The sequence below is a fragment of the Euleptes europaea genome, chromosome 7 (assembly GCF_029931775.1).
Source record: "Euleptes europaea isolate rEulEur1 chromosome 7, rEulEur1.hap1, whole genome shotgun sequence".
In the NCBI taxonomy this organism is placed as follows: domain Eukaryota; kingdom Metazoa; phylum Chordata; class Lepidosauria; order Squamata; family Sphaerodactylidae; genus Euleptes; species Euleptes europaea.
Genome location: NC_079318.1, coordinates 50,612,739 through 50,637,158, shown reverse-complemented (window position 1 = coordinate 50,637,158; position 24,420 = coordinate 50,612,739). Strand labels below are relative to the sequence as shown.

Sequence of the window (24,420 nt, the reverse complement as noted above, 5' to 3'; positions counted from 1 at the left end):
ACAATGTGGCTTCTTTAAGTATCTGGGCATTACTTTCAAAGAGATGTTAAATTGGAATGTTCACTTAGCTGTCATCAAGTCATCTGTACTACGGATTTTGGGTTCCATCTTGAGATTCTATTTGTCAAGGGGTGGTTTTCTTATTGATCCGGTCTTAAAATTATTTAAAAGCAAGGTCATGCCACACGTATTATACGGTGTGGAAGTATGGGAGTGAAAGGATACCATCCTCTCCAGATTCGAGAGGATTCAAAATTACTTTCTCAGATGCATCCTAGTTCTTTCCAAGGGGACACCGACAGCCCTGATGAGAGCTGAATCTGGCCTCCTGTCTTTCAGGGCTCACACTCATCTCGCAATGATAACATATTGCAAAAACATAAAACAACTAGAAAAACTTGCTCAGTGGCAAAGCTCTTGAATATTTTATGTCAAAAGACCAGACACGTCAGAAATTTCTTAATAGTATCTGTGTTCATTATTCTATCCCTGATGGCATTTAGATGCTTCTTCAGATAATTCTCTCCTTGAATATTGGGTGTTCAGGATGGATGCACTGACTGATAGAGCAGCAATCTGGGAATCCAAATTTTCACTTTGGTTTAAACTCATTAAAAAGATTACCTCAGATGTCAGATCTTCAAATCTGGCTAACTCACAGTTCAAAATCTCAGAGTGGCCTTCACTGCTTTACGATTTCAGACCATGCCTTCGGCCTTTATATTAAGTTGGTATAGTCAAATGCCAAAGGCACAGCATATATGCATCTGGGGAACCCCATATCCCGAGGACATATTTCATTATGTCTTATCATGCCCAATGTATAGGGAGCCCAGTGCTAAATTTCTGGATGGGAATGGAAAGGAGTAAACTTCTGTTCTGACTCTGAAAAATTGATTTTCCTACTATCAGACTCTGACACTCACGTGACTTATAGAATGTCTCAATTTGCCCTGGCTGCTAAGAAGATAAGAGCTCTCAAGGCAGTAAAGAAGGAAACTGTTTAGGTATAGTCAGTAAGAGCACTTTTAGTTTTAATTGATTTTATTTTTTTATTGTATGATAAGAGATTTGTGATTTTGTGATTTGTGATATTGTTTTACTTTTTATCCTGTAACTAACTTTTAATCAGTCTTTTTTGAATTTTGTAAATATTTTAGGATAATTTGAAATGGCCTATGGTTATATTAATAAACTTGAACTTGAATTAAATTTGATGGGTTCTTATTTTCCCTTCTGGATTCCATGAGACTTCTAAACTATCCACCAAAATCCAAATTGGATTCCAGATACTCAGCTCTAGTGGTGGACTTAATGCACATCAATGGGTTCTAGTGATTCTGTAATCCTAGATCCTGTTGCCTCTGCACATGAGCAGGGAGGTTCTTTAATAATGGACTCTGCAGAATGATACTAGCCAGATTTTAGCAACTCCATGGGATTAAATCCAGACTTCTTATTCCACAGGCAGAGCTTCATTGTTCAGTTTTGCCTTTGGCAGATTAGAGCACCTCTCTAATTGTATGAGAATGGTCTATCAAAGCAAACCCAAACTGACTACCAACTTACACCCATGATATTCAAGGCTTGAGAGCAACCAGAGCAATACATGTAATAAAAATATGACCAGGGTATAGGCTAAAATATATTCTGCCTTATATTCAAGGTTTTAAAAATTAGCTGTACTCAGAAGACACATGACAGTATGATCCCATTTATATTTACTCAAAAGTCAATCCCACTGAATTTGGCAGGGCTTACCTCCTGTTAAGTGTGTTTAGAAATACAACCTTTATCTGTTCAGGAGTTCTATTGAATTAAGAATAGCAATGTGGATAACCCTGAGAAATACTATTGTTATTATGCTACCAGGGATGGCAATGCTGAAAATCATGCATGTGGATAGTTAAGTAATAGACGTACACTGTTTAAATCCACAAACTACTTACTGTCTTCTTCTGTAACCACTGAAGTCCATTCACTGTATGTATCACCATATCCATTGCAGGCAATCACCCTCATCTCATATGTGGTGTATGGCTGCAGATACATGACTAGATGGTTTAAAGAAGCCGAAGGCTCAGAAAGCAACCTAAAGCAAAATATGAATTAAAATCATTTTAAAAACAAGGAAGGAAGGCTGTACACAGATAGAAATGCTATCCTTGAGTTAAGCCATCTTCAAGATCATTTTATGTTCCTGCATAATCAGTATAGAGTATATTATCTGCATACTCCAGAATGTCTTCTGGGGAGTGCTTGGGTCTCAGTTGGAGTCGGTAGCTGGGTAAGCCTGGAGCATTGTTCCGAACTGGTGTAGACCAGACAACCTGAAGACTGGTCGGTGTGGCAGATGAAAGCCTTGGAGGCAACATGCCATCTGGAGCTGTCGAAAAAAAATGGATGAATTAGAGCAGAGAAAAATGTGGAGAACATATGCTGGATGGACTCAAAATGCTCCATACACTGGAAAAACTGTTCTTGAAGATCAACAGCAATGTAAGCATGGTCCATTTAATTCAACATCTTTTTTCATTATAGCATTATTGTGCTATGTACTTTCCATTGCAATGCCATTATTATCATATGTCTTCTGAAAATCATCTCCCTTGACACCAAAATGATTTCAGCATTCATCATCATTATCATTTGTTTATTACGGTCAAAGACCAGCTTGCACAAAAAGAAATATCATAAGTAATTAAAAACAAAATGTCTGAAATTTGCTCAATAAAACATAAATTTAGTTACATCAACTCTTGGTAAAATAGTCTGTTTAACATGAAAAGTCATTATAACAGCTTCTTCTGCCTTATAGCGCATTCCCTGGCACAGAATCTCGCAACCTGATAGGTAATATCTTTAACAGAATCATCTAATAATAAAGTAGTATAGCTAACTCTGTCTCTATCTGGGAAGCTAGACAACATTGGATCAATGAGCATTTTACGTATGTCTTGATAAAATGGGCAGTGTAATAGAACATGTTCAACTGTTTCCACCATTCCAGATTGACATGGACAGAGGCGAAATTCGTAAGGCAGACGGGCATATCTCCCATCAAGAAGAGCAGATGGAAGGGCATTAAAATGGGCTAAAGTGATGGCTCTCTGATATTTAGGGTGATCTAAGGCATAAAGATAATTTGGGGGACCGAGTGAGCCCTTGATCTATCATCTTGAAGGGCAATGTCCCAAAGCCTCTGTTTGGCTGTTGTTTTTGCTCCTTGATATCCAAGTTTTAATAGGGTTGTACTTGATAAACCTAAACGTTGGAGTTTGTCCTCAATTAATTTAATCCATCTTGAGGAGAGGTTATCTGCAAAGATTAGGGGAGTTAAACCAGATGAGGACAACTTCAACTTTAACCAATAAGAAATGGCATGGTACCAAGCACGTGTTTCTAATGTTACCATCCCTGCTTCCAATGTAACCAGTGCATTTGAAATACATTGTGGGACTCTGAATAGGGATCTGAGGAACTTAGACTGGACTACTTCTAATTTGTAAAAACTATTATTGAGGCATGTCTGCGACCCAAACATGAGTTGAGGAATCACTTTTCCCTGGAAGACTTTCATGGCAGAAGTTATGCGGGCACCCCCTTTTGTAAGGAAAAATCTCAGAGTTGCCATAGCAGTCTTCTGAGATGATTTCAGCATTCTAAAACATGCTCTGCTATCCACCCCAGAATTTGAAATTGCAACTGATTGTCCTATGCTTTAAATCACTACTATCTGACATAAGACAATGCAACAGATCAGTACTCCCAGGGAAGGTTACCATTTCTGATGTAGTCAGCAACTGTAAATTCTAACCATCTACAGGTGTGGCCATGTATGGGTTTCAGCTACATGGCGAGCTACCTATGAAGTTAGAAGTGTCAAATGGTTCAAACTGGGACAACAGGTTGCATCCAAAGTAGCAAAGCTTTCATATGTTCCCACTCTCACTGTGGCCTACAGTACCCCCATTATTCCTCTAGGATTCTTGGGACCCCAAAAGAGAGCACTGGGAGCAATATGGAGGTCTGCAGTGGGATGAGAAAATCAGCTGAAATCACCATTGAATCAAACCTTATGAGTTGTGTTCTTTTTATTTTTTTACTATAATTTTTTTTTAAAGTACTGCATTTAATTTGTGCCTTAGCAATCTGAAGGAGTTTATGTATGGTTCAAGGCCCAAGGGACCAGATAGGTTGTTCCTGTTCACACAGTAGGGCTCTGGATTTTTTTTATTCCGAATTCAGAAATCTATGCCACTCAACAGCCACTTTTGAAACCTGGGCAACCTCTGGGAGTCTGAGAAGCAAATATGAGGAGAAGCAATTGAAACAAAACGCCTGGAAAACCCTGCTGCATGCATGAAAGTTTTTGAGTGTGGACAGGACACATTTTTTTATCTCACCCATATCTCTTCCACCTAACACATCTTATAAAAAATACCATAGTCCTTCTATCTTACATCCTTCCATGTGCTTTTTATTAAAAACACTGGTAGGTACAGATTTATTGCATATAGCCAAAGCTGGACGGTGAAGAAAGCTGATAGGAAGAAAATAGATTCCTTTGAAATGTGGCATTGGAGGAGAGTGTTACGGATACAGTGGACTGCCAAGAAAACAAATCAGTGGGTTATAGATCAAATCAAGCCTGAACTGACCCTAGAAGCTAAAATGACTAAACTGAGGCTATCGTATTTCGGTCACATCATGAGACGACAAGAGTCACTGGAAAAGACAGTCATGCTAGGAAAAGTTGAGGGCAGCAGGAAAAGAGGAAGACCCAACAAGAGATGGATGGACTCAATAAAGGAAGCCACAGCCTTCAATTTGCAAGATCTAAGCAAGGCTGTCAAAGATAGGACATTTTGGAGGACTTTCATTCATAGGGTTGCCATGAGTCGGAAGCGACTTGACGGCACTTAACACACACACACACACACACACACACACAAAGGCTGTTACAATCAAGTAGACACAATCAAATCAGATTCAACAAGAAAACAGTTAAAATCAAGTAAAAAAAATAAATTTAAATCAAATTCAAATGTTGTCCGGTTTAACTGCAATGCTGGCTCGAATTTTCCAGGCTGCTAGGGCAAAAAGAGACATATTGTAAGTGACAGCAGAGTCAGTATCGGACAGGAGAAAAGAGAGCTTCTCCTGATCATTAAAACAGCTAATTTTGGATAAAAAAAGACACAAAAAATTTAGATCTGGGTTCATGGTACATAGAGCAGTTCAGCACATAATGGGAGAGGTCCTCGAGTTCTGAGGATCCGCAGATACATACTCGAGAGGCCATCGGGATTTGGGCATAGCGTCCAGCTAACATGGCTGTTGTCATGGTCTGAAATCTTAATGACATAAACGCTGCTCTGAGCTTGAATGCAGAAATTTTGGATAGATGGGGGACTCTTTCATGGTTCCTATTGAACAGTTTAAACCAAGGTGAAAATTTAGAAAATTTAAACACTGAGATTCTTAAAAACTAAATGGATAGGATTTTAGCAATTCTATAACATATTTGTAATGAAGAGTTAGTTCTCACCTAACATTAACTTTCATTGATTTCATCAGGATTCCCATTTCATGGGTAGGAACCTAGTTTAGAAGGTAAACACCCTTGCTCAAGAGTATACAGACAAATCACAAGAGCCCAACATAATTTTTCACGGCCTGCGCAGGTACATCAGCAGAGTTGGATTTGCTATGCTCTATTAATTATACCACATTTGATACTGATTCCCCTCTGATTTAATTTTCTGTTATATATTTTGTTCTTTCCTCTAAAAGTTATGTGAAAGTTATGGAAGAAAATGAACAGCATTCCTTGACATGGACATTAAAGAGTCACCATAGTAGCTGTCTAATAAAAATAATGAGCACGGATCCTCATGCTGGAATAAATGTTGTTAGTCTTTAAGTTGCCACTGGACTTCTTTTTTAATAATCAACACTCTTTCATACCCTGACACCACATATGTGGTAACTAGAGTAAAAAACCCACTCAAATATTTCAGTTTTAAAATAAAGGAGAACAATTGAGAATGCATTTCTTCCTTGTCCATCCAAGTAAAGATGACTTTTTTTGGTGCATGCTGGCCAATATAGGATATTACTATTGCATTAAAGGTTGCCTGCACATAATTTCTGAAAGCGCACAAAGAGAACACAAAATTGCACTCTAAAGGAACAAAGCACTTCTGCGTAGTCTCTGTCGGGCAATAATCAGAAAGGTGTTCTATAAAATTGGTCACACGGTGATCATTAAAGCCATCAAATGCTTCCCAAACAACAGATCACCTTCAACTACAGATCCACTGTCTACTGATTATCCACAATAAATGAAGTGTTTTATATACCTTTAATAAATGGAAGTGTTATTAGGAAATATTTTCCTGTTGTCTCTCTTTAGCCCAAACAGTAATTAGACAGAAGGAGTAATTTTTCTGCCACACGCTTAACAGAAGAGCCATGTACTATTGGAGTGATATATTATCTATAACAACAAGTAGTGTTACTCAAAATGCTCTCTTCAAGGTTTAATATGGTCCTCTAGGGGCAGCCACTTCACCAGTAACTTACTGAATCAACACATCTCGTCCAGTAAATGCTCAATTAGCATGAGGAAATGGCATGCTGTAATTATGAAGAAAAAGTGCAAAGGCTGAAAAGAATTACAATCTTGAATTCCATCCTTATCTCATAATGTGTTTAACTGATAGGCCATGTTACATGTTGAATTGTTAGTGTTGATGCTTGGGAGAATAAGCAGAGGACATTTATATAAATTTAAGCGAATAATGTTTTGCTTCAAAATCTGCCACTGAATTGATGAACCTCAAACATTAAGTTTCTGCATGATTCATGATTTCTATCTGTTAAAGAAAGCTAGATATGTTATCCAAGACCTGTGAATAATACGTCACTCATTCCAGACACCTCTACTTCTAAATTAATCCACAAACAAAGGCTAAAGGTTTTTTAAAATCTAAAAATGACTTCAGCTATGCCACACACCTATAGTATAATCCTATACAGAGTTATTCCAGTCTACGCCCAATTCAACATATGATTGCAATGCTAGCAAAGAGGTTGTGAATCAGTGCCATGTATCAACATGGCTGTTACCCAGTTGATCCTGGATCTCCTGTATTATCCACTGATTGTGTCTTAACACCACCTGAATAACCACAATGAATCTGAGAGATTTTAAAGGGTGATTTAGGAAGATCCTTTCTTTGGAAGCCTGTTTACAAGTTTATCATTGCTAGTCAAGTTGAACTTCAGCTCAAACTGTGCATAGAATAAAAGAATGCCAATAAGCAATTAGTTGACTGATTAATGATTATAAATACCTGTCAGAGAGACACTGGATGGAATTTATAACTGTCCAGGAAAACTAATTATATGTCATGCTGTTTAAAAAGATACCCAGCCAATAACTGTCATAGAATAATGAGCTACCAAAGGGGGGGGCACAACAAATGCTCAACTACATTTGCTATCAAATGCCATTCTAAACCTATGGATGAATAAATTCCTTTTAGCAGCCATCAGTTCTTATGGATATTTTGTACAGTCTCATATTCTGGACATCCTCCTAAGGACACAAAACTTTGGGAATACTTCAGGAATACTTCAGAATTGCAGGTGTTATATGCAGATATTTATTTTCATAAAGATGGAAGCTTATCAGGACAGTAAAACAGCAGATAAGCTGAAAAGTGTGCTAAACTAAGGGATTTTGTTATCTTTCTTTATCATGTTTATTTCTTTAAAAATTACAATTTTGTCATAGTTATGCATACATTGAAGAGTCTCACTGGACATCTTTCTGGATTGATTCACCATAATTTAGTCCCCAAATGCAGAGTCACAAGTTCTGGGCAGGAAGTGAAAATCTAGGCACAATCTAGTGCAGCAAACTTTTTGAGTCATGGAGCACTTTACAGGAGAGAAATTCATCACAGACCACTAATTTTCAGCTAGCACCTATATGCTAAACTGAATGACAGTAGTATTTTTATTTCCAATCTCTTCATGGAGCACTAGGAGATGTTTCACAGAGCACTAAGTGCTCCATGGAGCACAGTTTGGGAACCATTTATCTAGTGTATGGAAAGAGAATGTGGTTGCACCCTGTCACTAGCCTTACTTCCAGACTCCACACATCAAACATTTGGTCTGTGCTTTCCACTCATTATCTATGACCTGAGTGTCACTGTAGGGTCTAATATGTATAGACTAACACCATTGTTGCAAATTTTGCAGTGAAATATTTCAGCAATTAACATAAGCTGTTTGACACTCATGATCATATTATGAGCTGATCAATCATATGTTTAGATTGCATCAAGGAACTCCAACAGCTGCCAAACAAGTTTGCAGCTGCATGTTGGTCAGAAGCTGACTCTGCCAGTCAGGGGATTAGATGGATGTCGGGCTCTGATTTACCCACTCCCTCAGAAAAAAGCAGCTACATAGTGAAGATGGAAATCAGAAGCAATGATTTTGATCTCACTATTGCAAAAGGGAGAGGAGAAAAAGATCAGTATTCTCTTTTCTGAAGCAGGGAGAAGAAAATTAGCTGCACTTCTGATTTCCCCCCCCCCCAAATTTGCTGCATCTCAGTGACAAAGGTTTCCAGGGTAGGAGATCAGAAGAATGTGACTCCCCGCTTATCAGCTGTGCGTCAGCCCCTGATCCCCGCCCCCAACCAAAATGTTGCTGGGTACAACATCCCCAGCAGAACAGAAACAGAAATTGACTCCCAGCTGATCCTTCATCAGTTGAGGGCTGGCCCTGAGTGAAATAATCATACAGGCAAAATTGATTAGCTTTGTGGTATCATGATGTCAACATGTTCACTACACTATCCACATTAGGCTAAGATCATGGAGTGAAAGATGTACAATCAAGGGGGGGGGAAACAACTTACCAATATAGATAATGGATTTTCAAAAGGCTTTTTGCACCCCTCAGTAGCCAACTTTCTCATAAAAAAAAAATTACTTTCTGAAAATGCAGTGCAGCACTAAGTAAATTAGTAGTATCCTCATATTGCAGATGAGAGGTTAAGAAAATATATCACCTAGTAAGTTAATGGCAGAGGTAAGATCTTATTTAAAGCCGGCCCTCCTTACAATTTCTTAGCCACTGCGCTATACTACCTGTCACTGAGTATTAGCTAAATAACACAGTTTTTTAAAACGAAAATACTTAGACTTGCTGTCAAATCACCTTTTTACATATTGAAATGTAGGTCCTCTACAAGGATAATTTTATTACTGATTAATTGCTGTTTACGGATTAGTAAGGTCATACCATAGATCTTAAAAAGTAATTTCACAGAGACTTTGTTCTAAACAATACTGTTCTCTTCATGGACTATTTTGATGTAGTGTGCACACTGTCTTATGGCTCACTGTAAACTGCCACTCATAATTCATTTGCAGTCTTTATGGCAGACAGCATCTCCCACATAATGACTGAATTTGTCTTTTCACAGATCCTCCCCTCAAACATCTGTTTACATACTAATCATTCATAGAGCAAGCAACCCTATGAAAACAAATTTTAGAATAATCAACACATGGAATGGAGAACAGAATCATGCCCAACAGCCCCTGCATCCTCCATATATTGATCTTCTGCACACTCAAAAATCCCACAAAACAATGTAGGCAACACAAAAATACAAGGTACAAATTGAACACGAGAGCCTATGCATGTTCATCTTGCACATGCAGTGTGCAGAAGAGCCTACGTAGTGTTTATCTACCCATTTGGTTGTCTACACAGAACTTTTACTCAGATATTTTTCACAGGATTGCCATGTTTTTATGTATGTGTGTGTGTAAAGTGCCATCAAATCGCAGCTGACTTATACTATGGCATTTTCAAGGAAAGAGAATAACAGAGGTGATTTGTAGGGTTGTGCAAACAAAAAAAATCAGTAAATTTCGAGTTCAGGTTTATTGGGCCCATTTTTTTTTTGTAAACCTGAAATAAGCTGAATACCCATACCAATAGATATGGGTATTCGACTTATTTCCTGGTTTACAAAAAATATTCGTGCCTATTATAGTGTATGGAAAATTCTTTTTGAAGCTCCTGTGGGGGTGTTTTTGGAGGTAGAGTTCCCAAATTTTCAGGGTAGCTTGAAGGTACTCTCTTTGCATGAACCCCACAGTCTGGTGAAGATTGGGTCAGGGGGTCCCGTTTTATGGGGTCCGGAATGGGTTGCCCCCTCCTACATAGAAATGCATGACAAAGTTTACCATGTTTTTCTGTGGGGAATGGGGGCTATCCATTTGGGACCCCATAAAATCAGATCCCCTGAAGTTCCAGATCCCATACTCTGAGCACTAGGATCAAAACACACCTCCCTATTACTTGACCATAGAGGCAGCAGCACTGGCTATACTCTGGGAAGTAGGGGCCCTGATCTATTTTCTTACCAACAACCATTTTATGCTAGTAGTGACTGACTATGCACTTCCATGGGCTTCAAGCAATAAACAATTGAGTCTTACAGTGGTGTCTCACACTTTTTTAGTCAGGAAGTGCAAGGGCTCTGTACACACCATTGCTGACTTCTCATGGCTTTCTGACGGATTCCAGTGGAAAGTTGCCAGAACTGAAGAGGATGTGATTGGGGTCTGACACAACCAAGTTAAGGAGTGGGGCTCAAAGCACCACGCAGGGATAATCCCAGTGAGAAAGACTGGACTGCTGTTGCATGAGTGGAGGCCAGTACAGTGTAGTTCGATGCCATGAAGGCTGGCCTGAACTGCTGGGTCAAAGGACCAGGTGCCATAGTGAGCCCTCCTTTGCCAGGTGTGGAGCCAACTTTGCCAGGTGTCACTGCCCCTAAATTAGCAGTCAGGGAGGAAGGGCAAGCCAAAATGTCTCCATGGTGACAAGAATGTCAATCCCTGCCATAGAGAATGCTGAGAAGGGAGCAGGGGAAAAAGAAAAAAAAAGGCCAATTGGCACATAGTGAAACCCGGCACTGCAAGTATTTTTCACGGTGGATTTTGCTTCGGTTTCAAATTGGAACAAACAATAAACCAATTTAAATAGCTTTTTCATGGCATCGCAGCTTCCCCCCCCCCCCATCCCGAGGCATTTTCGATTTTTCACGGGAGAAACAGCGCACTTCTCTGTGCTGCTTACATCTGCTCCTGCTCATGACTCACCGCTCCAAATCCGCCAAATCCCGCCCACTCTTCCCATGATCCTGCCTCGCTCCATTTGCCCCCCCTCCAGACTTTCGCACACGCCTCCAGCTCGGCCGGGCCGCCCAGCTCCAACAAGCCGTTATGGCTCTCTTGGGGCTTTTCCATGCCGCCGGCTGGGAAGGAAGTAGGGAAGAGGGCAGGGGGGAAGGAGAATGGCAGCAGCGGCTCCTCTTCCCTTAGGCCAGAATAAGACCTGGAGAGGGAGCCGCGCACCGAACGGGCCAGCCAAGTTGCCGGCCGTTTATGCCTGGGAGGTCTCGCCTTGGATTTGCCTCTCTCTAGATGCACATTTCCCCCATCCGAATTCTCAAAACCCTGCATGGGGCGCTTACTGTTGAGTTCTGAGAATTTGGATGGGGAAAATGAGCATCTGGGAAGGACGAGGGCTGCCCAGGGCCACCGCCCGGTTAGCTGCCTCTCCTCTCCAGAAACCCCCCCAACAGTCCGTGCCTGAAACCTGGAGGTTCCCTTCCTCCCAATGTGTGTTATGCCTTGGAGGTCTTGCCTTGGATTTGCTGCTCTCTAGATGCACATTTCCCCCATCTGAATTCTCAAAACCCTGCATGGGGCACTTACTGTTGAGTTCTGAGAATTTGGATGGGGAAAATGCATCTGGAAATGTGCAAACCCAATGCAAAACCTCCCATGCATCAATGGCCAAGGAGCACCAGACCTCCTCCTCCGACCCCCACCCGGGAACGGGGGAAACCCCCACCCAGCCTCCCTCTGTGATCCCCCCACTCTTCCTCATCTCGGCGCCCTCCGGCCTGCCTTTCCAGCCCGCCCCCAGGGTTCCCAAGCAGCTGGGCTCCCGGCTGTGGGTAGGGCCCGGCTGGCCGGTGAACTGCAGCTACTCCCTCACTCGACTCCCTCCCGACGGCCGGGTGGAGAAGCCGCCGCCAGAGAGACCTCTGGCCCTTTTCTGTGCCAGCCCAACTAGGAAGCGGATCCGCTCCGAAAGGACGAGGGCCGCCGCTTTTTTTTGGGGGGGGGGAAATTAAGCCTTCTGCCTCTCCTCTCCATACAATCTCTTGTAATCTCGACGCAGTGCTTTGGTTTTAGTACGCCACTCAAGCGCAGAGCGATGACAGCCCTTCCGCGCCATCTCTGCGGCTATTTTCTCACACACATCAATGTTGTGATGCTATTTGAGCAGAGCCCGCTGCATCCTGTGCTCGCCCCATATGGAGAGTAAATCGAGCATTTCTTTCCACGAAACACCACGGACACCAGTTGATTTTTGGCTTCCAGCCATCGAAAAAAAATGCAGCTTCTTCAGGTGATTTAGGATGAGCGTGCTGGCCCAAGAGGGAATACAAGAAATGGATCAGCCTCTACCAACACAAAGCACATTCACGGCAGCGAGCGAGGTGCAAACCCTGTCCGCCATTGGGCAAGGGGGGGCAAATGACCTGGACGCGTGATGCGATTGGCTCGAGCACCACAGCAATACAGCGGGACTTTGGAAACAAAAGGAAATAACTTGAAATAGGCACACAATGCTGACCACTCCCTTAGAAAGTGACACCTGCTGGCCGCCGCACAAACTGAAACAAAAGGGGCGGTGTCTTCAACCAAGCACGAAACTCCCCCAGCCAATCGCCGTTCTTGGGGGAGGGGTCATTGCCCATCATGGGCGGTGGCAAATGAACCAAAGCAAAACTTCTTCATGGAATTCTGAGCCAAAAAATGTGCTGTAACAAAAAGCGCAAAAGAGGTTTCAGTTGATGCGGGCATAATGCGGGTTTTGTTGCTGGGTTCAGGAAAACTCGGAGCTGAAATGAATAATCAAAAATTTGGAGCGCCTCAAATCAGATTTTAAACTGCAGCAAAGCTCCGTGAAAAATTCCCCTAAGAGAGCAAAAAGAGAAAGTCATTATGAGAATGAGGAAATAAGTGCTTCGAACTCCCCGCCCTCTTCGAGGCACACACCAGCACCAGAGGTGAGCACAAACACAGAAGACACAAGACAATTCAAGATTACTAAGTGTTACTGAAAAAAATACAACCCATCAAAGAAGCTGGTTTAATGGGGATCTCCTTTATGACTTAGAAGTGCAGGGAATAGGAGTGAGAAGACAACCCAACATTTGTGTACTGCATGAATGAATTGTCAGTCTTGAATTCTGACAGAAATGCTCACTTTTATACAGTCACTTTGGGCTAAATTCAAGCTCAGTGACTTTGCGGTGTTGAACTGGCCATCCTCTTTTTCTACATGGGGTGATATGCTGAGACATAGTTTGATCCTCTGAATATCAATCCCTTAATTAGTCAACAAAACAATTTTTTTTAAAAGCTGGACTTTCTTCTTTCAGTGCTTTTTTGGATTGGACATCACACTTGATGACATGCAGTGATGCAGGGGAAAATATACATATAAGTCTGGGGAGTGGGGAGAGAGGAGGGTGCACTTCTACAGGAACCCCATACAACACAAAAGCCTGCCAGGCAGTTAAGGCTGCAACCTGGAAAGTGAGAATGTGTCCATATCCAATAAAAGGTACTAGTGTTCTGAGTATGTTGTTTGCTAGCTGACTTTTGAATTGATCCAGGAGCAAAGCAATTAAGGGCATGGCATATGAACTGCAGTCCTGCACTTTGAGCATCTGCTTGTAGTCATCAGTCAACCCAATAAAGATGCAATAGTTACTGAGCTCACAGAACACTCCTATGCAGAGTTACTCCAGTCCACGTCCATTGATCTCAGTGGGTTTAGACCAGGATAACTCTGCATAGGGGTTCCGCTGTAAATGTTCCAGCTGTGTTAGTCCTTAACTTAGTTGCCTTCACAGTCTGTACAAAGAAAACACAGTACCTTGTATTTGAAGTAATCTATAATCTCTGGTGTACAAAGAATAGCGTTGGATGTCAGGTTCAAATAAATCTATTTTTTTATTATTTTGGCTTCTCTCCCCCTCCCTCCTTAACAAAAATCTAATTTGCTTGTTGTTCCCTTAGGTACATAGTACACAGTTCATAATTCATTTGATGTAAAATGTCAGTTTAGATTCTTGCACTTCTTTGATACCAGAGAAAAAATATGTACATTTCAATTTTCTTCTATGAGACTCTGCCAGCAAAAGCCCCCCACTGAGCTGCTCAAAGACCTTTGTGTTAAATTAAACATCAAGATTCAGAAACTGTGAGGAATGATATTTCCAAGACATACAGTACAAATATACGAGCCTGGAAAAAAGGTAATGATTTTTTCCTACCAGTAAAGTGATCTCTCCCAAAGAGCATCTTTGATCCTTGAATTAGTTCTCAGTTATAATTTAATACATCACAATTGTCAGGAGCTTTCTTTACATTCAGATACAAAGTAATACAGTCAGGATCACAAAGTGCAAAACAACATATTCGGGGGGTGTATTCCCTCTCTACATGTTTATTTTGTTAGCACCCATGCATGCTAATGTAGCAATGGGTCTGCACAAAGAGCTAATACTGTAGTCACCCACCACTAATACTATAGTCAGGGCAGAGATTACAGATGTGCAAAAGGAAAAATTAGGTTTTGTTCTTATATAATAGATATCCCCCCCCCATACACATATCTTTTCAAACCCTGAAATGGCCACTCCCTCCCCACAGGGGTGGGGGGGGGGAGAGCACCTTGTCCCACTGTGCTGAAGCATTTTTTGAATACTGACTTTAGGCTTTAAAATGGTGGCAGCATCCCCGTGGCAGACATGAGGATGCTTGCTGTCTTGTCTAGTTTGGCCCTGTGCGAAAGCATGACTAGTTCTTATCTGCATGCACAGATGGTGAATGGGAAGACTTGTGCATATTAGGTCCTCAGTTAAGCCTTGGAGATTTCAGTGCCGTCTATTCCCAAATAAATACCTTGTTATTCAATAAACCAGAATTTCTCCTCTTCTCCTAATTGCTGACCTCATATGACTGCATAGTAATAAATATTCAATATTTTATCTAGGAACAAATTCTATGATGCACCGCTATGAAATCCAAGTTTTTGTGAAATCACAGTACCTCACAGTTAGGGAGGATTTCAAAACGGACATAAGAAAGCTTGTTTATCTCTGTTTTTTTCTTTTTCTTGTTTGAGTTTCGGTGTCTGGCACTGAATAACCCGCAGATTAATCCTAAACAGAGTCATACACTTCTAAGCCCTTGGACTTCAGTACACTTAAACGGGTGGAAGTCTCTTTAAATTGCATTGCCAGTCTGTATAATTTCTTCTTTAATTTGACTTCAGACTTTAAGCTCTGCAATCAAAATGCCCCCTAAAATAGATCCACACTGAAAACCCTGAATGTTGAACTGGTATACAAATTTAAAGAAGTATGACCTACTTTATTAAATTACGGGTCTTCAGATGATAACCATCATCCTTGCCTCTAATGCTAACTCTCCACAAGCGTACCTGCAAATGCATTAGTGACTATAAGGCTGCTAAAAATTGGCTAGCCTAAGTTATTGTAAGACTTTTGGTGCATTGTCATTTAGCTCCATCTCAGTACAGCTTGGCTGGATTTGTCCTACATGTCAAAGGAAAAGACAAAGCATTATAGCCAACTCTGATTACATAAGAGAGGATACATTAAGAGATGAAAAGGAAGTATTATTATCAGAATGAAACCTCTTTCCAATTCTCCTTGATGGATCTTAAGAAATTAAAAAAGGCCGCCAATGCCTAACACAGAAAGCATGTGTGCAAATGCACTTGTAGTTTTTTTGGACATCTTGACTCACTGGGGAAAAAGTAACACTTGCAACGGGTTCACCTTTTTTGACCCTGGAAAAAGCTATGCTGGCATTTACTCTCAAAGGACAATATAAACAAAATGTATTTCTTCATATTCCATAACCACCTTCTCAGTCAGTTGACTTCTGAAATCAGTTGAGGCAATGATGTCCACAGCCGGGTATTAATTTCACTTTGGTTTGAAACATATTTGCATGCACACAAAGGCACAGCCTTGTTTGAAATCTCAGATGGGTTTGCATTCTGGGTCCACCATGAGACCTTCTCCTTAGCAGGACACAGATCAGAACCCCAGGCTTTAAGGTCCAAACAGAACACTGTTGGGATGGCTCATTTCACCCCTTACTAAGAAACAATCTTGCATGATACAGCCAGGTAATTCAAAGCTCCTCTCAAGTTGCAGCTGCATATTCTTGTTTTAGTGCAGTAGTGAACAACAAAGAAGAAGATAAGGATATCCAGAAAAGATCAGCTGCTTCTCTGCCAGGGTATTCTTGCACTGACTGTGAGACATCAGCCTGCAATGATATTGGTGTGTGTGTGTGTGTGTGTGTGTGTGTACACACACACTCATCTTTACGTAATGTGGGGATCAGATAGCCCTTTCCACCCCTCAAAGACTCTGCAAAAGAGTTTAAGATGGAGGTCATAATTCAATGACAAAATGACTCCAAAGCTGCTACAGTGTAACTTCAGCATTACAATATACACATATGCATAAGACCCAAACATTTGATATATTTTCTTCCTTTTTCATCATTATTTCAACCTCCTTCATTTCAAATAGGATTTGTTTTTAACCTGCAAGTAGTTATAGCAAGCCTGCCTTTGAGGGGGGGGGGGCAAAAGGACAGGAGCACTTTTATGGAAGTGATATTTAAGGAATAATATCCACTATTTATCCCCTTGTTAAGATGATGGGGGGGGGGAATCATTGATTGATCCACTCCTCCTTTTAAACCCCACAATTCTTGCCCTCAGGATGCACTTAAGAGGATCCCTTTTTATTATTATTATTTTGTCTGTATAACCCACTTGAGAGTACGTAAATGTGTTGCTGGAGGCTTGCTGAGTCTATTACAAGCAATGAAACTTCAAAGCTCCCTCCACTATACTTGGTACCTCAAAAGTTGATAGCTCACTTTGCTTGAATATTTTTTTTAATCAGGAGACCTCTGCATTCTAGAAGCTTAGCCCAAACAGCATAAATAACACATTTATAGTTTTTTTTAATCCTGATGTCTTCCTCTGCTGACAGTTTATTAAAATGACATTTTATTGAGGAAGCAGAGTAGTCGCAGTTGTCAAAAAATAAATATAAAAAAATAAAAACAAGGATTTGTTTCCTTTAGAAAGATTTAAATCATACTATTGCAGCTACATTAAAAGTATACCTTTTCAATCCCTGGCCTGTCACACAAAATGTATGTCCAGAAATATATTAAAAAGGGGAAAAAGTATTATGATATCTTTTTTAAAAGTCAGTTGCTTGCCATTGGTATATATTTACTAGGGATTTTAATGCATTCACTGTAGAGTCCCACTGATAGAAGATATTTCCCTTAGCGTATAAAGAACACTAGCCCAATCCAGTGCTACTAACATGTAACATAACATAGTCAAGAGCAACTGTATTAATTCTGTAACAACTGAATCATCTAAATGCAGCACATCTCATGATGAAATTATGATCAGTTAGCGCCTATGAACCATAAACAAAAGAAGTTCACAGAATAAACCTCTTCCCCTTCTGCCAATTTCCCCTCGTTGCTTCAACTTCCATTCTGTATCCTAATCTGTTCTGGCCTTTCCCTTCTGGGGTAGCTTTCTGAAGGGTGCAGGAGGCTTTCAGAAGAAGAGAGAGATCTGTTCCCTTCATTTTGTAGGATCCAACTTATTCTATTTTACACACTGAGCTCCAACTTAGATATAGACAAAACAAAGGCAGCTAAGCGGCAACTAGCTGCTGCATGCATACTTTGATTGTCCCTTCCACTTTTTAAAACAGAGGAGTTTAATATACACTGCAAAACCATGGCTGCTGTGGATGGAAAATATTTCAGATCAGCACCATGTAAGGGAACATAGATGTGGCAGCATCAATAAGTAAATGTCCTCTTCAACTGCCTGACAACGCACTATCTGCCATTCATCTTGGCATTGCCCATCTCTTCATCTATGCATGAAAATCTACAGGCACAGAACGATCTGTTTAAAACTGAAGCACTGAGTGGCCTCAACAATTTTGAGTCACACTGTTCTTTCAGCAAGCCACACAATCTGTTTTACAGCAAATTTCACTGTTATAGATTCTTCTATAAATGCCACATGGGGGAATATTTGCCCTCTGAATCCACTCTATGTGATTAGTCTCATTGCATCCCTAGGCAAAATTAATTTTGCTGCTTCCAGTTCACATCTTGTTATATTGTGTGGTAGGAAACATGTGTAGCGATGTTGAGATCCTTGACCATTGCTGATGTGTTCACCAATGTAAACCAACATGGAATGTATTGCTTCTGCATGTGTGTGCTAGGCAGTGTTCATCATCTTACTAGGGAGGAGCCTGGTAGCCATTGTTATCACAGGTTCAAAGCTTACTGGATTGCTGACAACATTGTGCATGCTCCAAGGTCAGGAGCAGAGCATGCATTATTTAGAACAAGATGTATTTAGATGTTATATGCTGTTTTTGCAACTACGCAGTTAGTGGTGTACATAATTTATCATCACACTAGGAAGTCCGATGGTAGCCACTGTGGGAGCAGTCTCAGAAACATGGAGCAAAGTGGAGCAAATGACATACAATATACACAGAGCGTTAAAAAATTGCCTAGGTAACACCCCCTTAAAAAACCCACAGTTCCCAAACAGCAATGTGAAAACACAAATGCATAATGTATTTGCGATCCATTTTAGAACACAGAAAAAGTGTTTTTTCATGGGTTCAAGGATGCTGCTCCCCAGTTTGTGATCACATTACACTCTGAGTAATTGGTAATCACCTAAGGACTTTCTTTCCATCTCCTTGCCCAATTTATTAGGGACTTTCTGCTAACTACGTCTGGCAACCACAATTCCTGATTTGTTCCTGTTTTTGCTTTGTGAATATTGTGTAAATTGTGAATAGTGTGTAAATTGCTCCTGGTATTAATTTTGCAGGATTCAGCTCCCTTCCCAGAAACCTTAGAAAAAGGGGTGTCAAACTCATTTGTTATGAGGGCTGGATAACACACATATATGTCATTTGGTCAGGCCAGGCCATGTGTTGTTGGTAAGTACTGTTGGGTAATTATGCTTTTCAAGCCTAACTTCAATGGGTTTTTAATCAGTGGAGCATATATTGCGAAGAAGACAGAGGATAACATTCAATAATGTGTAATAATATGGAGAAGGGTGTGGACTCAGGTCCTTGCTTTCATGTTTGAAATGTTGATAGGTATATGAAGGAGAATGGAATGAGGGGAAATGGCTGCAAATGAGAAAAATGTTATGGCATGGGGCTAATAACTTGGATACAGATTCTGGGGAGGCAGAATCACACACACTCCAGAATCTGAGTTCTTGCTGAAGAATAGATCATAGACTTACAGTCCCACTGTCAAAACCTTGTCCTGACTTCAATCAGTCTCAATTTATTACATGTTCATCCCTCCTTACCTCCAAGAAGTTCAGAGTAGCATATGTGATTATTCCCTCCTCTATTTTACTCTCACAACAATCCTGTGAGATAGGTTAGTTTGAGGGGAAGTGAGTAGTTTAAGGTCATGGCGAAGAGGGGAGTTTAGACCAGGGCCTCCCTAGTCCTTGTCTGACCAGTACAACACACTGACTTCCAGAATGCAGACCCACAAATGAATGAGCAGCTCAAGTCCTCTGGGGCAATCCTTGCACCGACTGCTCAGGCTTCCACCTTGTCCATAACTTCTTGCCTAAGATGCAAAGAGAGGCCACAAAGAACTTTAGGAGTGCAAAGCTTCAGGCCGGAGTGCAACTTCTCTGCTGAAGTGTGGGACTTGCACTTTGAGTTTATCAGAACAAGTTGTCTGTTGCCCCTTGAAGTATACAAGCTCCCTGGATCTGGCTGGAAATTCTGTTTCTCTGCCTGTGATCTCACAATAGGCTGGTTCCCAGCTACTACTGACCACCTGTTCTTCATCCACAGACCTAGCCAAATGTTAATGAATATGTTCAGTACCTGTACCCCACCCCCAACTGAATAGAACTTGGCCCAGACCCTCGCCTCAAGATTCTGGAATGGGTAATTTATTGTCTTCCTTCTGTAAGGGGTTTCCAAAGTGGCCTGATGAATTCTGATATCCAAGCAATTGGTACTGCTCATTGGGTTACGCTACCCCAGAACAGCAATAAAAAGTGGAATAGTCTTACTTCCACCATTTATCTGTTGCATTTCTATTCCACCCTTCCTTCAAGGCACTTAAGCCACCATAGCTTGTCCTCCCCTCATCTATTCTATCCTCACAACAACCTTGTGAGGTAGGTTAGGCTGAGTGAACATCTGGTTGAAGGTCTCCTGGTGCTCTTCACTGGTTGGGTGCGATTTGAACCCAGGTTTCCATTCTTATACACCAATAATCTTGCCAATATAACACAATGACACTGCCCTTTGTCTTTCTCCCATAAAAATGTATTCCACTGAGCAACTGTGTTGACTTTGCTGGATAGATTGTTAATATTCTTGTATATTATTTCATGCCACTTTTTGACAATTGCTACCTCAATTGCTATTTATTTAGTAATATTAATTTTAAAACTGCCTGGATGTCAGTGTTTGATTATGCTGCTGAGGTTCGATTAATATGTTTCTTTCTTTTAAAAAAAGACCTCTTACTGAAACATTTTAGGACAAGATTAATGGGATGAATTTATTCATTTTGGAGGAAAAAATATATAACGCTCAGGAAAAAAAATCCGTTTCTACCTCTGCACTATGAAATTTGTCACTAATCATTTTAAACTATGCCCTTTTATGCTTCTTCTGTCTCTTTTAGCTTTCTATGCAGGTCTTTGATGTAACAAAGACAGTTCCAGACAAGATTTCAGTTCATCTAGAAAAAAAAAGCTTTAAGTCTTGAGGCAAAATGCAGCGTATTTAAAATTTATACACTCCATAATGCCTTTGTTCTGAACTTGAACATCATGCAAAACTTCTCAGTTTTCTTTTGCCTTACAACTCTGAGATCATTTGTTTTCCTGCTTTCAGCTTATTATAATGCAACAGTGAGTTTAACTGGTGGTTCCATCATTTAACTACATGCACAGTCATGGCTGACCCTTTCTGATCAATTGCCAATCCATACAGGTTTGACTGATAAAAGAGCCAATTAGATTTAAGCAAATTAAGGGACATCACCAATGTCAACCACTTATTAAACTGAATGGCAAATTCCATGCATACAAAACACTAATGCACCAATTCCCATTAAGAGTTGAAATCCTAACCCCATTAGTAACTCCAGACCTCTAGAGGGGAAGGGTCAGCACAAAGTTTTCATATTTATGGATTAACATTTGGATTCTGTTTTTATTTTTTTTATTCTTTTCCAAGAACTCTTGAACTAGCATTGAAAGACAGAAGGGGGTAAATAAAAATGTAATTCATTCTTTGGAGATAATTTTAAAAAGGTGTTGATTTTAAGGACTGGACACATTTTAAATAAACGGATTGTACTTAGCATTCAGCTTCCTAATGTAACTAACATAACATATTTGAAAGAACAGGGCTTCTTAATACCACTTCATATAAATCAAACAAACTACCCCAGAATGTGAAATTGTTTCTTTTTAATAGCAGTAATTTGTTGCAATTTATAAAGATTTTTAAATTAACTTTCTATTTTTAAGCACAGGTCTTTTAAGAATATAATTCTTATTCACTATTGACTTATTAAAAATAGTAGATTTTGCTCTTGAAAATGGAAAATTCACACTTGGCAAAATTAGCTATGATAAGAATTCTTATTACGTATGTCAACAGATTGCATTTTGTTTTCTAAATTAATTAATATAGATTTATGCGGAGAGTGCTGAGAATAATTTCACTTCTTTACATCATGTAGTAAAATGCTTTTTTCTTTAAAAAGTCAACTTAAATATTTTTGTCTGATTCATCTGGAAAATGTTCCAGCAAGTGTTCTTTCACACCAGCCACCTTTGATTGAAAAAAACAACACACCTTGTGAAGCAATACATTAATCTTTGGAGGTGTGAACTGAACAAAACCTTCACTTTGAGTTTTAAAAAGTTTTTTCTCTCCCTTGGCAGAAAACAGGTGGGAGGGGTGGAAGTCAATTCAATTGCTTTCCATCCTTACCTCAATAACCTTTTTAGAAATGCTAATAGGTCTCACAAGAGACAATGGGATGGTCATGCTATCCCCCATGATATCTATCAGGGGACAGCGATTAGGAGGATTTAAGAGGCTAGAAAGGCTTCAGAAAAAATCTCCTGGAGACTTTGGGAAAAACTTCTTTCACCTGGTCTGACCTGGTCAGTGGGAGGAGAAAGAGAGAGGATAAAACTCCTGAGAGAGGGGAGGAGGGTTATTTTTGTGCTGAACCCACTGAGGCAGAAAGAACTTTTACCTGAGGTCTGTAGGAGGCTGCCATCACCATGTGCAGGTCTGCACACCTGAGTAGAAGGTACTAGGAACCCTTTAGAACAACTGCAGCCTTTTAAGCTAAGGAGCCTGCCTTAGGTTGACATCTGCTAGGGCATGTCCAGGAGGGGCAGAGAAATTGCATTTTACCCTTTTCATTTGGATCCCCTGCTCAGTCTGATGCTGTGCTGAGAAAATGTGTGTAGACATTTTCTTTTTAATAAGTGCTGGTAGCAGTTCTCTGTACCACCCCAGACGTCCATCATTCCGGGCACACTATTTTAAAAAGAAGCGCCAGGAGGGGTGGGCAGACAGTTGGCAAGTAGCTGTTCCCTCAGTGGCGCACAAGGCAGTAAGCTGTCTCCATGGAAACCAGAGGCTAGATAGAGGGAGACACAAAGGCGAGGTCTCAGCAAAGGGCAAGGCACCTGGGAGCCCTGGTCCTCTCAGTGGGCAATTCCTACAAGAGCCAGGTGGTAGCGGTGGCTAAACAGAGAGAGACAAAAGCCCCTCCAGGTATTAGGAAAAGCAGGTGGGTGGCATGTGCCAGGAGGGGGCCTTGGAGGCCACAGTGCAATACGGTTTGCAGGTCAGAGCAGGGCTGTTCCACCACACACATGAATGAAGGTAGGACCAGGCCTGGGTGAAGAATACTTCTCCTTTCAAAAGAGTACCTGAAAATATCCAAATGTTCTCAAACCTTGGGTGTAGCACTTCAGATCACCTTCAGCTAAGCTAACAATAATGACACATTCCTTTTTTACTTACTGGTTACTACTGCATTTAAAATGTAGCATTAGGGTCAGGAGTGTTAATGCACTCAAAACAAAATGATTATAATAAAACATAATGGCAACGTAAATATGGATTGTAGAATGTCCTATATATCAGTGCTTTTCTCATATGTCCTGGTTCATTTATTATTCATTTCAGTATGAATCACACTCCACTGGACAATGGGATGGAAGATTTCTTTAATAACTTCCAGTGCTAATTTAATTCTACTTAAACACACATAGTCTAGTGAATGCCACATGCTTTTCAGCATGATTTTATGTGTAAATCAGGATAATATGTTTTCAGATCATTAAGTAAAAGGAAGCATGAACTAAAACCTATTTAATCAATGAGGTATTGCTTTTAAAGTACCACAAGGTCATAAAAAAGATCATTTCAAAGCTATAAGTTTCCTAATTGTAATCAACAACAATCAAATGATGAAAGCTATCTCATAATTCCTAAAATAAATTGGCATAAATACATGCTTCACTTCTAAGATGCTCTGTGTCTTCCTCTGGTGGAATTATCGGGTTGCTGCTCTCTCTCTCACACACACACTTCTAAGATATTAACCAAATAGTTCATACAAATGACAATACCTACACTGAAAATTTGAAATTGAGCACAATCTTGTTAACGCTCTTCTCATGAAACATGCAGACATCTTTATCTGCAGCCTGCTATGAATGTCAATTTTGGATTTGAGCTCACAGTAACCTCCCCCAAGAGGTTCTCATGAAAGAAGATAGTCATCTGTTGACTTACATAACCCAGTGAGGCTCATGACAGAACATATAGTCCCAGGTTCAATGCCTAGAATATCCCATTAAAAAGAATCTCAAGCCTTGTCCACATGTGAAGTACATCCTGCATATAATACATTATTTTTATAAAAGAGCTAACACACATTCACTTTGCAACTGAAACCAGGAACTAGCACCTGGATAAATGTGGGATTGAATCATATATTCTAGGGCTGTTGATTCAGTTCGTTCTGAACCAAAAAACTGCCGAATTTCCCCCGATTCGGCAGTTTCCGG

The 24,420-nt window shown here is 40.4% G+C and overlaps 1 protein-coding gene across 1 annotated transcript in view; it reads right to left on the bottom strand.

Moving 5' to 3' along the window:
- The window catches only part of USH2A (usherin), a 588,113-nt gene that overhangs the window by 231,087 nt on the left and 332,606 nt on the right, over positions 1 to 24,420 (bottom strand). The window contains exons 38-39 of the mRNA XM_056852957.1: positions 2,236 to 2,386; positions 1,950 to 2,092 (exon numbers count right to left, since the gene is read on the bottom strand). Of these exons, the coding sequence (XP_056708935.1) occupies positions 1,950 to 2,092; positions 2,236 to 2,386 (294 nt within the window). The remainder of the gene's footprint in view (positions 1 to 1,949; positions 2,093 to 2,235; positions 2,387 to 24,420) is intronic.